We start from the raw sequence: 15,594 nt of genomic DNA, 5'->3' as shown, positions 1-15,594 counted from the left end.
TAATTAATAACCTCCTTTCTCCTGAACGCTACAACAAGCTCATACGACCAGCAGTGAACAAGAGCCAGCAGGTGACCATCGCCATCCAGGTGTCTCTAGCTCAGCTCATCAGTGTGGTGAGACACGTGCGCCCACACACACACACACACACACACACGCACGCACGCACGCACATGGATAACACTTGATTATCTGCTTTCAGAATGAAAGGGAACAGATTATGACCACCAACTGCTGGCTCACTCAGGTAATATTATCATAATATCGTAATATCGGGTCATATATTTCTAATATTTCTTGACATAAGTGCCACATTTTCCCCATGTAGTCTGTACTTCCAGAGTACTAAGAGTTGTTGAGTATATTATGTGTAAAACCACACGTTTAATTCCTTAAAGAACCAAAATAGTCGATTCTGATTTGAATTCAGCAGTGAGAAATCGTGACTTTAGTGTATAGTTTTTGTACTGAGGTGTTTAGAGATTCGGTGTGTGTTTTTAGGTGTGGAATGATTACCGATTAATGTGGAACCCAGACGAGTACGAAGGTGTCATGAAAGTTCGTCTTCCGTCACAGCACATATGGCTGCCAGACATCGTCCTCTACAATAAGTGAGCATTTGTCCATCATTTTCTGACATAGTATTCAGTACAGTGCAATTTGGGACACAGCCCAATGGTTTCTGCAGTAAATATACATTGTTGACAATGAGGATAAATCTGAGGACATACCATAAACTCCATAAGATCGCTGTCTTTCTCATTCTCATTCATTTACACGTTCATGCTCTCAGTCTCTCTGATTGGCTGCCAGCTCCTGTCTGTCATTCTGTAGTCAGACTTCTTTCGTACCTGAAGTTGGGAGCTTGATGACATTTTACTGGTTCTGAGTATGATATACTGTATGCATACCAATTTCCTGTGAGTTTATATTACAGGATTGTCAGGGTGACTGACAGCAGCTCAGAAACATCTGATTATAGAGGATTTTTATCCCCTGTTTCAATAGTCCATTTTTTTTTTTCATTTTTAGCAAACACTGTAGCTTTAATGATCGTCGAATACAAAACCGAGTGAAAGGAAAAAGGTAAAGCGTACAGAGGCTAAAGTTTAACTTGAACTAAAGCAGATATTCACAGATAATACTGGAATAGCAGTGTGACTCAGGGTTGCTGAGTGTCTGGATAAACACCCCGTGTTTGTGTCCAGACGCGTCTTCCATCAGGAGAGTATGTCCGGGGCACTCAGTGATCTCTGGAGAGATTAGGCATGCATTAGTGAGACGGGATGAGCAGGAGAACGTGGCTTAGTGCCAGATATCACTGTGTTTCCATTTTAAAGCCTGCTTGCTAAGGGACTTTAGTGTCTGTTTAATTTACAGTGGGGTCCAAAAGTCTGAGACCACTAGTGAAAATGCTTCAATTTAGCATTTCTTTGTAATTTAATCCAATCATTTGCATTACAAATGATATTATTGATGAGAGCTTGAGGGAAAAGCAGAATCTTTGAACTATTTACATGAATTTAAGATCTTCTTAGTATTTGTTTCATCCAAGGGCGTAACCATGGTATGGACATTGGGGGGGTCCAACGAACTCGGCGGGAGGATATGCAAGTGAATGTAACGTTAACGGTCAAAAACTGGAACTGACGTTAGCCTAGCCTACTTCATGGGTGTGCAAATATCAAAAGTTAATTGACGTTCTTAAGAACAAACCAAGCCATGGTATGATGCCTTCTATACTAAGCTAAGGTTACCTACTATTTAGGTATCTAGTTACTTACTGTCTGAAAAAAGCTTGTATGCTCTGCTGAACTTTTCTACGTTTGGCTGCTGTCTCCATTTCTTACAGATTGAGCTGCTCAAATATATCAACGAACTTGTGGAAAATTATTAAAAAGGAATAGACATAAATAAATAGAATAGATGAAGAAAAGACAGATCCGTTGGCAGGGTTCATTAAAGGGGGAGAGATAGAAAATATTTTGTACTGCATATTGGGGGGGACAGATTGGTATTTCCTCAACATTGTGGGGGACGACCCCCCCAAAGAATGCATGGTTACGCCCATGGTTTCGTCTCCTTTTCAGTTATAATGACGATGTTTACTTGAGCTGGCATGGACTAAAAGATTAAAAACTAAAATGAACATTTTATTAGCTTCATATATTCTGAGAACAAAGTCTTTGTATGTTTGCTTTGGATTTTACGAGTGTTCTTGATAACATATATGATATGTTTTATCATATGTTCTATCATATGATAAAACATATTGAGTTTTTTTGTACTCACATTTCACCTCTAAACTGTGTTTCTGGCTTTTAGTGCGGACGGGACTTACGAGGTGTCTTTCTACTCCAACGCCGTCGTGTCCAGCAATGGTGAGGTTGCTTGGTTGCCTCCAGCCATCTATAAAAGTGCGTGTAAGATTGAGGTGCGAAACTTTCCATTCGACCAACAGAACTGCACACTGAAGTTCCGCTCTTGGACGTACGACCACACAGAGATTGACCTGGTCTTGCTGTCCGACTTCGCAAGCCGCGATGACTTCAAACCCAGTGGTGAGTGGGATATTGTGTCTCTTCCCGGTCGCAAGAATGAAGACCCAGATGACTTCACTTACCTGGATATCACTTATGACTTCATCATCAGGCGCAAGCCGCTTTTCTACACCATCAACCTGATCGTTCCGTGTGTTCTTATCACATCTCTGGCCATCTTGGTTTTCTACTTGCCCTCGGACTGTGGAGAGAAGATAACCTTGTGTATCTCAGTCCTCTTGGCCCTAACTGTTTTCCTCCTTCTCATCTCCAAGATTGTGCCTCCGACCTCACTGGCTGTGCCACTCATTGGCAAGTATCTGATGTTCACCATGGTGCTGGTGACCTTCTCCATCGTCACCAGCGTGTGCGTGCTAAACATTCATCACCGCTCTCCGAGCACACACACCATGCCACCGTGGGTCAAGAGCTTCTTCTTGAATCATCTGCCAGCGTTGTTGTTCATGCAAAGGCCTGGGTCGTCCAACATCCGTGAGAAATTCCGGCGCAAGCACCAACATCGCTCGTTCTCTGAGAACACTCTTAAAAGAGAGCAGGACGCTCTGTCGGATTCCACGTTCTTTGTGAATGAGGACTCCAAAACCCTCAGCCGGAGGAATAGAGAAATGCAGGATAACACAGAGATCCGGAAACGGCTAGCAGTGAAGTGCTCAGCGGATATGGAGATGGCTGTGGAGGGCGTGAGATACATTGCTGACAAGATAAAGAGCGAGGATGATGACGAAGCGGTGAGCGTTGGCGTTATTCATGCACTTCTCTTAAAATCATCTTTCAATAACTGCGTTTTAAACATGAATGTCTGCAGGTTCATTAATTCATTAAGGTGCAGTCTGGATTATTGTGACTGAACAATTTTTTCAGTAAATATATTTCCAGTCAGGCTATTCACATGAAATTTTCACCAGTATTAACTGATGTTTCTTGTGTGACACCTTGATAACGAAAAGCCTTTTTATAGACCATCAATTTACTAACCCAGCTGATATTAATTTGCACAGATAGGGGGTGTAATTACTTACGGATTTCATCTGGTTCCTTGCCTTACCTTGCCTTGGAGAACTGCTTTTTCTTAAGATAAGATAAGATAATTATTAATCCCCAGATGGAGAAATTAGGGTGTTTTCTTAGCGTGTTCAATACTTTTTTCCCCGTGTCATTCCGCTTTATTACATATAACTTTATTTATGGACTTTAATGTTGTGAATTCTTTATATTTGCGGGACTTTGCGAGTTAATACTGATGTCTGGTGAAAATTTCATGTGAATAACCTCACTGGAAATATATTTATAATGATCTTCATCCCCATGATAACTGTATATGGCTCAAAAGGTGTTTAGTTTTCTTCAATAGCAGCTTGTTTCTATAGTAACAACCTACACAGGGACTTATCTGGAAGAAGCTTCAACAAAAAAAAGTATATAAGTTTGAGTTAAGTTTGAGTTAGGTTTAAGTTTGAGTTAAGTCTGTTTAACATTTCAGAGGTAAAGCTACAAATGTAAGTTTTCCGACAGGTGATATTGAAAGGTATCTGAAATGAATGATTAAATAAACAAAAATGAATATATATCCTCAATAAAGCTTTGGCTTCCTTTTTCAGATCATTGAGGACTGGAAATATGTGGCGATGGTAATAGACCGACTCTTCCTGTGGATCTTTGTGTTGGTTTGCGTTTCTGGAACTGTTGGCCTCTTCATGCAGCCTCTGGTTAATAGCTACAACACTCAATTGGATGACAACACCGAGTGACACACACACACACACACACACACACACACACACACACACACACACACACACGTGAAAACCAGCTCCTGCTCACTCCCAATTTAGAAACTGTGAATGTAAAGCTGTTCACTACTTAGCACTGGACCCAGGTCATGTGATCCTGCTGACTTCAGCCGTTTATTTAGAAATTATAGCAATACAGTTTCAGAGAGAGTATCACAGACTACCTTACCTCAATATAATATAATATCCTTATACATTTTCTATGGTAGCAAAAGTATTACTTCTTACTTAGCATGTTCTCACAGATGCTGCAGTAGATTTCAAATAAGGGATGAATAATAAATAACAAAATGATAAATGATGCTATAGACAGTAGGCATTTGTGCAGTATGCAGTTTATTGGAACACGACCATTTACGTTGCATTGAAATATCCTTCAAAAGTTGTATATTCTATCAGAAATCTGTATTAACACACTGAAACATCACATCAAGACAGTACTAGACAAACAAAACTACTGTATAAGGCTCACACACACACACACAGATGATTTCTTGTACCTACAACATAAAGAACCCAACATGAACTAATGTACCTCAAATTATTGTAGCAATGTTTGTTTGAATAATAACCATAATCTTATATATTAATATGAAAGAAAATCAGTCTAAATATGTGACAGTATACACACATGGGAATAAATATATTCACATAAGCACATGCATGTTCTTTACACGTCTGTTCTATCCTTAGTTTGAGTGTTTCTTACCATGTTGTTGTTTTTTTTCTAATTCAGATTTAATAAATAAATTGACTCACATGGCTAGAAGATGATAGAACGTGCTCGAATGGCTGTTGATGCTCAATATGCAAATCAACAGATTCATAAACACCTGATGACAATGTGATGGAGAAATAAAGCTTTTCCGAGGAAGAAGTCCCTTGGTAGTGACAAGTTGCTTTTTTTGTTGTTTGTTTAGGTTCTAGATATAAAAATGAGAGAGAGAGAGAGAGAGAGAGAGAGAGAGAGAGAGAGAGAGAGAGAGAAGTGGGATGATGGAGCAACTGTTTATAGCTGTTTTAATATAAGTGATAACAGGAATGTAGATCTTCCACAACATTAAATGTGATTATAAATGTAGGATGTGTTGCTCTGTAATAAAGAAAATATTGTAATATTGCCGTGGAGGAACAAAGCACTTTGGGACTTCTCTTGTAGGTGAATAACAGTAACTCCACTCCCAAAAGTGCCTCATCGGTTTGATCCTAAGCTCGAGTTACTCTCTGTACAAGAGGGTCCTATGTCTGTGTGGGTTTCCTCTGGGTTCTTTGGTTTTCTTCCACCTGCCTATTACATGCAGGTGAATTGGTCAATGTTCCACAGTGTGAGTGAGTGTGTGAATGTGTATGGCCTGTCCAGGGTCTGTTCCCAGGACAGGCTTCATATTCACCACAACCCTGACCAGGATAAAGTGCTTACTGAAATTGAGTAAGTGAGTGAGAATTAGAGCAGCATTTCTATTTTATTCTAACTCCTGTGGATCTCGTGGCAAATTGAGAAAGACATGCATTATTGAAGGAACTGAGGGTATGAATATGAACACATTTTTCATGCTCTTTCTTTTTGTGCATGCGCTTATGGAGCTGTAGAGAGATGTTTGGGAAGTTGTCCTTAATCTGACTCTGTGTATTATACATGATTACTGAGTGAAGGAGTAATTATCAGCGGGAAAAGGATCATTTAATAGACAGCAATTTTCTGTTTTGATTCTGTGTGTGTGTGTGTGTGTGTGTGTGTGTGTGTGTGTGTGTGTGTGCGTGTGTGTGTAAAACAACACGAAATGTCCCTTTACGGGAATGAAATATGAATGGTGTGAGAGCGGCGTCACACACCCTCGGCCACAGCTGCTTCCAACTGGAGCAGAAAATCGTCTGAGCTGAGGCCACACACACACGCACACACTAATGTGTGTTTCAACAGTGCAGTGGAGCGGATTCATGCAAACTAGGAAGACAATACTCTTTTTTAATAAAAATTCATGACATGAGGTAAAAGCAACAAAAAAGTCGTTGTGAAAATAACTTTCGCCCTCAGGCTGTCATTAAAGAGGTCAAGTGTGCGCGTACCATTTAAAAGAGAGAAAAATAGGATTTGTTTTCATTATTATGATAATCTGCATTATTTATTATTCTTTTTACTATATTTTAAATGTATAAATTAAGAATTCTGTGAAATTGCTCACATTTTCGGAAAATTACTGTAAATTTGTGTTTATTTTGTCCTAAGGGTGTGAAAACTTCTGCACTCCCTACCACAAGGCATACGGCATGCATCTTCAACATTAAAAAAAAAAACCTTCCATCTTTAGATCTGAGCGCTTCTCTATTTTTATATTTGTTGTATCATTTGATGAGCAATTATTTATTTTATATACACTACATGGCCAAAAGTATGTGGACACCTGACCATCACGCCCTTTGAACACTCCAGATTCTATCATATTCCAGATTCAGTCCTTCTTTTGGTGTTCGGAATACCTAAACTCTTTTTCTGTTCTGCAAAGGCTTTCATTCCTCCAAGGTTAAGGGTACGGAGAACCTTCTCTCACAGGGAAACACTCATTTTTAGGATTATATTGTACAATGTACACACTAGTTGTAGTTCTGTAGTTATTTATTATCAAACATGAAACAACATAACAGTGCATACTGCACGATATGCACACACTTAGAAAATAACTGACCTTTAAGACCTTTGGGTCTCTCTTGTAGAACCCTTAAAGTTTCTGTATAGAATCCTACAAGAGTATGTTTCCCAGTCAGAAAGCATTCCAAGTAGAACCAAGCCAAAATACCAAGACATGCTAGGTCAATTTAAGGAAATACCTGACAGGTATTAAGAAAAAAAAAAAAAAAAACATTTGTACAATTTTGCACAGTTGCAAAATTGATTGTACTTGAAACCTTTTCTGATAGGAAAACACTCGGTTATACAGTCCTACATAGAGCCTTTAAGAAGGCCCTTTATAGAGAAGTTCATGATGATGACAATGATGGCAATGATTAGGATGATGGTGACGCTATTGATGTTTGTGATGATGAGAACGCTAATGATGATGATTATGATAAGCCTCATGAGGTTTATAATTCTGATTCTGATGATGTTGGTCCTGATATTGATGATGATGATGATGATGAGGAGGAGGAGGAGGAGGAGGAAGAGGAGGAAGCTGGTGATTATGATGACTCATGATGTTTAAGATGATAATGATGAGGAGGAGGAAGCTGGTGATGTTTATAATAATGAAGAGGCTGATGTTGATGATGACATGATGATGATGATCCTCATGAGGTTTATAATGATGTTGATGATTATGATAAGCCTCATAATGTTGATGATAATGATGATGATGATGATGATGATGATGATGATTATGAGGAGGGGGAAGAGGAGGAGGAGCAGGAAGCTGGTGATGTTTACAATAATGAAGAGGTTGACGTTGATGACATCATGATGATGTTGATGAAGATGGTGATGATGATTATGATGATTATGATAAGCCTCATGATGATGATGATGATGATGATGACGATGAAGAGGAGGAGGAGGAGGGAGCTGGTGATGTTTACAATCATCATGTTTACAAGAATTATAAATTACTAAACATCAGAATATTTTATCCCCAAAATTGGTTGCCAGATTTAAAGCTCAAAATAACACTTTTTGCACGTTATTGAAGTTATATTGTCATTTTGCTCAGCATGACGGGTGCAAATAATTTTGGAGATGCTCCTAAGGACCCACTGGTTTGACTTACGCCATTTAAGAGTGATAGGGTTTTAGGGGTCCTGAGTGGTGCAACAGAAAAACGTTTGTGCTATCTTCCACTGATTGTGAGTTTGAATTCTGATGATGCCACCAGGAGAGAGAACAAAATACTCTGGGTGGGAGGGATGACGTTCTCTATCTACTGTCAATCACTGATATATACAGGCAATATATACAGTATATATAATACACAGGTTCATCTCAAAACATTAGAATATCTTGGAAAAGTTCTGTTTTTTCCGTAATTTAATTCAAAAAGTGGACGTTTCATAAATTCTAGCGTAAATCTTCTCATTAAGCATAAAGTGAAGTATTTTGAGCCTTTTTGTGTTTTAATCTCGATTATTAAGGCTTACAGCTCACGGAAATCAAAACTCCAGTATCTCAAAATATTAGAATATAGAACTTATAATACAGAAATGTAGACCTGATGAAAAGTATGTTCATTTATGCACTCGATACTTTCCTTAAAAATGACATGAAAAAAATGAACTTTTCCACAATATTCAATTTTTTTAAAATGCACCTGTGTTATTACCTTGGACAGGAAGTAGATCAGGAGGCTGAGTGGCAACAGTGCGAGCACCACGCTGAGCAGAATCAATTTCAGGGAGCTGTACTCCTGTTAAACAAATCACACTCAATATTTACACCCTATAATTTTTTTAAAATCCTTATATAATAAAATAATATCCGATTTCTATGCAAGGCAAAGCAAGAAGTTTTTTGTTTGTTTGTTTGTTTGTTTTTTTACTAAATAAATACATTAAATTAAATTAAAGATAAATAAAAATTTACCTCAACTAATGTGCTGCTCCACAGTCTTGAGTACAGAGTAACTGCAGTTCTATCTGCTGCCTGCAGGGGGCATCTGAGTTCCACACACTTTAATTCATCATCACAAGGGGTTTCTGTAAATGTAGGATTCTTTAATGAAGACTTATATTTTATATATATATATATATATATATATATATATATATATATATATATATATATATATATATATATATATATATATATATATAAAGACTTATAACTTATATTAATGTAGAAATGTTGCGTTAATTTTATGTTTGCTTCCTAAGTATAATTTGATTTGACAACAACATTGACCATGTCAGAATTTCAGTACTTTGGGCTTTCCCTGATGCACACTTTGTGTTTCTAAAAAGCAATACTATGCATTAATCATGAATTTCTACTTGTTGTATGAAAATTTCCCAACCAGTGGCAATGTCTTTTATAATGACTGATTTTGTGTATCAATTTAGTTTTGTTTGTTTTTTAAGCATTATGCTTATGTTTATGTTTATGAATGCATTCTTTCTGGTCCATATTTATTACAAAGTGAAGCAACATGTGTATGTGTTTAAATTTGAAGTTGATATATGCACTGGAAGTGTATTAAATAACATAAACCAAAGTGTCTGAATACTCTATATACTCAGTTGTCAGTTAATTCAGTATAATTCCACTGTATAATGTACTTACCATTCATTACATGAGTTTTTATTGTGTACTTTTATGGCTTTCGTTATTGTAATCCTTGCTGACATAAAGAGCCAAAATGACCTCCATGAACACCTTCTTTGCATAAACTTTTATTCCCTGACCTCTCCTGAGGCACTTCAGAAAATTTCGAGTGTCTTCCGTCCCTTCTGTTGCCACCAGTGTGAGAACTGCTGAAGTTCTTTACAGTACAAGCTCTAACCCATTCACTCTTCTTTATCAGTGGAATAAATATGACTTTACCAGATATAAATAATGACTTTTGCTTCCAAATAAGGACAGGAGTCCACCAGTGCTGAGAGCTGACGCCTTCGCTTCACCTTCTGCTTCTCGTTTTTCTCTGGACTTCACCTGCACAGAGCCAGCAAAGTCATACACCAGTCACTGAGATCCAGGAAGGGGAAACTAGAACGACCGATGAGGCGGCACAGGTAAAAACACTGATACAGTGCGGTGAGAAAAGTGTCACTGACCTCCTGAGGATGTTTGAGAGGGCTGATTTCTGAGGCAGGACTACATGGCTGTAGAGCATCTATGGGATGCAATGGAGAAGAAATAAGCAGATTGTGGATGCTCTAGTTTAGATGAACTGAATGTTTTGTTGATTGAAACTTGGAGGAAACTTCCATCACAACATTTAGAGAAACATACTGAAATTTCTCATTTTTACCCTTTTTTTTTACTCTGAGGTTGATCTTCATTCCTGTCACATTGCCTGTAAACATTCACATAATTACACTCCTACAAAAGATTCCTAAGAACTTGGGAAGACTTTGTGTCTCTATATCAATAAATATTGTTGACATGACTAAGAATTAAGGTCTACAAATGATATAATTGACCTTTTCAAAATATTATTCTGGCAATCGTATTGCTATGAAAACAAAAGAATGGTATGAGTCAACATTCAGTGTTATGAGTAAAGTATATAAATAAGAATAGGTTAGATCACGCCTTCAGTAGGATGGGTCTCTAGTTCTAGACCTCTTACCCGTCTGCATTGAGGTCTGTTACAGCCAGTGAGTAACCGAAAGAGGATGCCAGACCCGGGCCTCGGAGTATGTGAGCTACTCGCAGACTCCTCTGATCCTCCACATCGTCAGGCTTTAAGATCAGAACCTCACCACTGAGATTGGATCGTGGTGCTCCTGCCACTACAACCTTCTCTTCTTTCTTCCACAGATTCGTTCCTGAGTCCAGAGCAAAGCCTTGAAAAGTTCAAGAGCTAGAGGAACAATATGTCAAATCCATCTTGGATCTTGAAAGCTTTGAACACTTGGTGCTTTAAATGAGATGTACAGTATATTAATTTGTGGTACTGTTGCTACTGGAAAACTCTGGGCTTTATTCATAAATGGTGACTTACACTGCCAAATACAATGCCAATTTTTACAAAATAGGACTTGAAGTAAAGTCCAAACATTACTTCAATATTTACAATATGAACTAACAGGATTTCCAAATGTCTTAATGAAAATGCAATTTGACTATGCATTTATATCTTCATGTGCAAGTGAAAAACACAGGGTAAAGTCAATGCAAATAGATTAATTTAGCACCTGGATTGTGATTTACTACAGCCTGAAAATTGCATCAAGAAGAACAATTAAGTGTATAAATATATATTGACTGAAGGGCAGGTATTAAATATGTGGAAGCACTTTTCCACCATTTGACGTAATCAATTTAATAGTTTTTCATACTCTACATGCAATAAATGACCTGAAAATATCCATATAAGTTGCTGTATGATTTACAGCAACATATATAGGATTTTCAGGAAATATATATAGGAAAACCAAATCTACCAGAGAACAAATGAAAGCATTGACCTTCTCACCTTAATAGCTGCTGATGGTCAGAGGAATGTGATTTTCATCAAGTACATTCTGGTCTCCAGTTTCATAGGAATCCAGAAAACCGTTTTCAATAGGCTCCTTGCGGACAGTACCTTAAAATTGTCAGGAGGTGAAAATGTTGGGTTTTTTTTTTTTTTTTTTTTTTGCATTCAGGACAAAGCTAGGAAATCTGGGAAATATATTGAACGCTCTCAGAAATAAAGGTAGCAAACTCTACCTTTCCTTGTTGCTGGCATGGTACCATCAGTACTGCATCTTTTGTACCTTTAATGTGTGTCTCTCGAGTATAGTATACTTTTATAAATTATTTAAGGTACATAATTGATGTACCTTTTATTTAAAGCTTTAAGATTATTAAAAGAACACTACATCGACCTTTTCAGGTAAAAGATACATACTAATAAAGGTGTAGTCTTGAGGTACCACACCAGCAACAAGCAAAAGTTCAATTTAATACCTTTTATTTCTGAGAGGCAAAAATTGGAAAACCAAAAATGAAAACATTTAAAAACAAAATATTTACTTTTAAATATTTATGATCTCACACACGTCCATTTGCATGAAACATGGTAGAAGTCCAATAAAGTCATTCTCTTGTTCCAATCAATTTTATGCAACACTGAGTAAATTAGAGTCATGATTATAGATTTAATTATTTACCAAACTGATTAAAAAGCGTGGTGTACCTTTCCAGTCGTAGGCACCTGGCCCAGAGAACTTTATGTAGTTCTTGTCTTTGGTGAAAGCTGCAGAGACGCCCTGCTGGCAGAAACCGAACATGTCCTTATATTTTGGCGGATTGCGGCAGAACGTCCTTCAACGATTAGGTTCTGTTCCAAGATGAAGCACCTGCCCAGTACCAGCTGATTGTTATGGATCCACTGCTGGTAGCGATGAGCACAATCCTAAGTGGATGGGTTCCAGTAAATTCCAATGTGAATCGATATCAAGTTGATGGATTCTGTTTATTAATTAGCGTTAGATGGATTGTTTCCTGGGTCCATCTCTTTTATTTATAGAGCAATATTGTTGTAAAATTTATTTTAACAGACCCAATATATTATCTTACTTGGCTACTTCAAATATAAAAATATATATACTGTGTGTGTGTGTGTGTGTGTGTGTGTATGTGCATATATATATATATATATATATATATATATATATATATATATATATATATATATATATATATATATATATATATATATATATATAAACAACCTCAAAAGCCATTAGCATGTTTGGGAGTGTAAATAAGAGGAATGAGATTCCACTAAAACATGCTTGATTTTTTTATGTATGTAAATGTTCCTACTTTTACCATCTAACATCTATAATCGAAGTATTAAATTCCATATCCTCTATTGAAATAGAACTGGGTGTTTGTTTCATGTTGGAAAAATTATTGTTTCACTTTTTGTGAATATTTACTGTGTGTAGTTGTGACAGTAACACAACATTAAAAGAGTATCTTAGAGAGGCAGAGTCTTTCAGAAGCAAAGATGGGCAGAGGTTCAGCAATCTGTAAAAAACTGCATCTACAATTTGTGGAACAATTTCATAATAATGGTCCTCAGTGTAAAATTGCGTAAAAAGACGATGAATTTCTCATCATCTACAGTACATAATATCATCAAAAGTTTCTGAGAATCTGGAGAAAGCTCAAGGGTGCACAAGGGACGAGGGTGAAAATCAATATCACGTGCCCGTGATCTTGCATTAAAAACAGGCACTGCATTAAAAACAGGCATGATTCTGTAATGGAAATCACTGCATGGGCTCAGAAACACCTCCAGAACTCATTGTCTTTGTACACAGTTCTCCGTGCCACCCACAAATGCTGGTTAAAGGTCTATCATGCAAAGAAGAAGCCAAAGCTCATTTAAAATGGACTGAGGCAAAGTGGAAAACTCTTCTGTAGTCAGACGAATTGAAATATGAAATTCTTTTTGGAAACCATGGACGCTGTGTCCTCTAAACTAAAAAGGGATTCTGATGTGCTGACATTCAGTCCATTTTCCCTTTCCTTTTCCCAATCTTCGTAATATATCTTATAGTAGAACTTGCTCTGTACACTATAGATATCTATCTGTCTGCTCTTACACTTTGCCTATGTATTCATTTTAGTTCTTATTATTTGCTGTACAACAAGATCCTGGCAACTAAGAGAGTATTTAAAACTAGCCTAGTTTGGAGTAAAAGCAATACTCTGGTAAACCCATCATTATCTCCCCTGTCTGCTGGTCTTCCTTCAGTGAACATGTTCATAGAGCGAGCATGAGGCAGCATGATGCCTTCCCAGCTAGGCCTCAATTTAGTGCTTGTTCCTATTTTTGAGCACTAGGGGCAATAATAACTATGCACACTGCCCCAAAATGGAGCAAGAAAGGTGGCCTGATGACAATGTGAGAGAAATAAATTTTTTCAAAGAAAGAATTTCCTTGACAATGAAAAGTTGTTGTTGTTGTTGTTGTTGTTGTTGTTGTTCTACTTATTAACTTATAGAAAGAAAACAATGGCCAGTGTTCCCAGGATAGGCTCCAGAGCACCATTTCTATTCTCACTCCTGTTGATCTCGTGGACAAATTGAGGAAGACATGCATTATTGAGGGAACTGACTGTATGAATATTTAACAAATAATTCATCCACTTTCTTTGTGTGTGTGCGCTTAGGGGAAAATTCATGAGATGTAGATAGACGTTTTGGAAGTAGTCCTTAATCTGACTCAGTGTATTATACATGATTACTGATTAAAGGTGTAATTATCAGCGGGTAAAGGACCGTTTAATTGACAGCAATTTTCTGTTTGTTTCATCTTGGATACATTGAGCAACACATACAAAGTAGAAGGCAATAGTGGGAATAGTGTGTGTGTGTGTGTGTGTGTGTGTGTGTGTGTGTGTGTGTGTGTGTGTGTGTAAATCCACATAAAATGTTCCTATAAGCGAATGAAATGTGAATAGTGTGAGAGCTGCGCCGCACAGCCTTGACCACAGCAGCTTCCAACTGGAGCAGAAAATCATCTGAGCTGAGACGAGACACACACACACACACGCTCAGACTTGTGTGAGGGGGATTTGTTTCATCCCTCAGAGAGATTGTGGAGACTGATTATATTTGTACGGTAAATGCATGCATATGGTCATTACATGCATTACACACACACACACACACACACACACACACGCACACACACACAAATGACATGCAGTGCGGCGGATTCATGCAAAATGAGGCTGCGTTCACTAAAGAGCTAGAGAGAAGTATTATCTTCTGATACACATTTAAAACATAATCCCAATTTTAAAATCATAACATTCTTAATTTATTATTATTATTACTATATTTTAACCCTCTATGGTTACGTGTTGCCTCTAGGCAACATGAGCAATTTTGGCTTTCCTCTAGCAAAACTCAACAACCAATTTTCTATGTCCTAATACTAACCAATAGGAATGCACAAATTGGTCGTATGATCCACTGGCAGCCAATCAGCGTCTTCTTTCAGCGGGCATTTCAGCAGCACCATATGTTCTCTAGTAAAGATTGAACCTTGAACCACTGTTCCAGTCAATTTTCATCAAGATATAAATTTGATCCATATTTATTGGTAAATCAAGATGTATTTTGAACACGTTTATATCAGAAATATATAAATGGGTGTTAAAAAATTACAAAAAATAAGCATGTTGCCCTAAAGCAACAACATACCATAATGGAACTGCACCAGGCCATAAAGAAAACATTAGGTGAGTAAATAAATATTGCATTCGCATGCAACACAGTTATAATAATTTTAATATTTTTGCATTATAGCCATAAATTAATCATATTTTTAAATCATATATATATATATATATATATATATATATATATATATATATATATATATATATATATATATATATATATATATATATATATATATATATATATATATATATATATATATAAGTATTTTTTCACGTTATGTTAGAAACATAGTACATTATTTTATTATAAGATAAATCCCTCTTGGTTCGACTGAACTTCAAAGAAGTATAAAGCAGAGGAAGCAATGATGATGAGGGTGAGTTGGCAGTTAGTGTTGAGGAAGATG

At 37.0% G+C, this 15,594-nt stretch overlaps 1 protein-coding gene across 1 annotated transcript in view; it reads left to right on the top strand.

Annotated features, from left to right (window-relative positions):
- Window positions 1-5,314, top strand: part of chrnb5b (cholinergic receptor, nicotinic, beta 5b) — a 9,893-nt gene extending 4,579 nt beyond the window's left edge. The window contains exons 2-6 of the mRNA XM_017473840.3: window positions 1-116; window positions 203-247; window positions 502-611; window positions 2,326-3,289; window positions 4,160-5,314. The exon at window positions 1-116 is cut by the window's left edge and continues 30 nt beyond it. Coding sequence (XP_017329329.1) covers window positions 1-116; window positions 203-247; window positions 502-611; window positions 2,326-3,289; window positions 4,160-4,309 — 1,385 coding nt within the window. The 3' untranslated portion in view covers window positions 4,310-5,314. The remainder of the gene's footprint in view (window positions 117-202; window positions 248-501; window positions 612-2,325; window positions 3,290-4,159) is intronic.
- The last annotated feature ends 10,280 nt before the right edge of the window (window positions 5,315-15,594 follow it).

The sequence above is a fragment of the Ictalurus punctatus genome, chromosome 8, assembly GCF_001660625.3.
Source record: "Ictalurus punctatus breed USDA103 chromosome 8, Coco_2.0, whole genome shotgun sequence".
NCBI lineage: Eukaryota > Metazoa > Chordata > Actinopteri > Siluriformes > Ictaluridae > Ictalurus > Ictalurus punctatus.
This window is presented reverse-complemented; position numbering and strand designations above follow the sequence as displayed.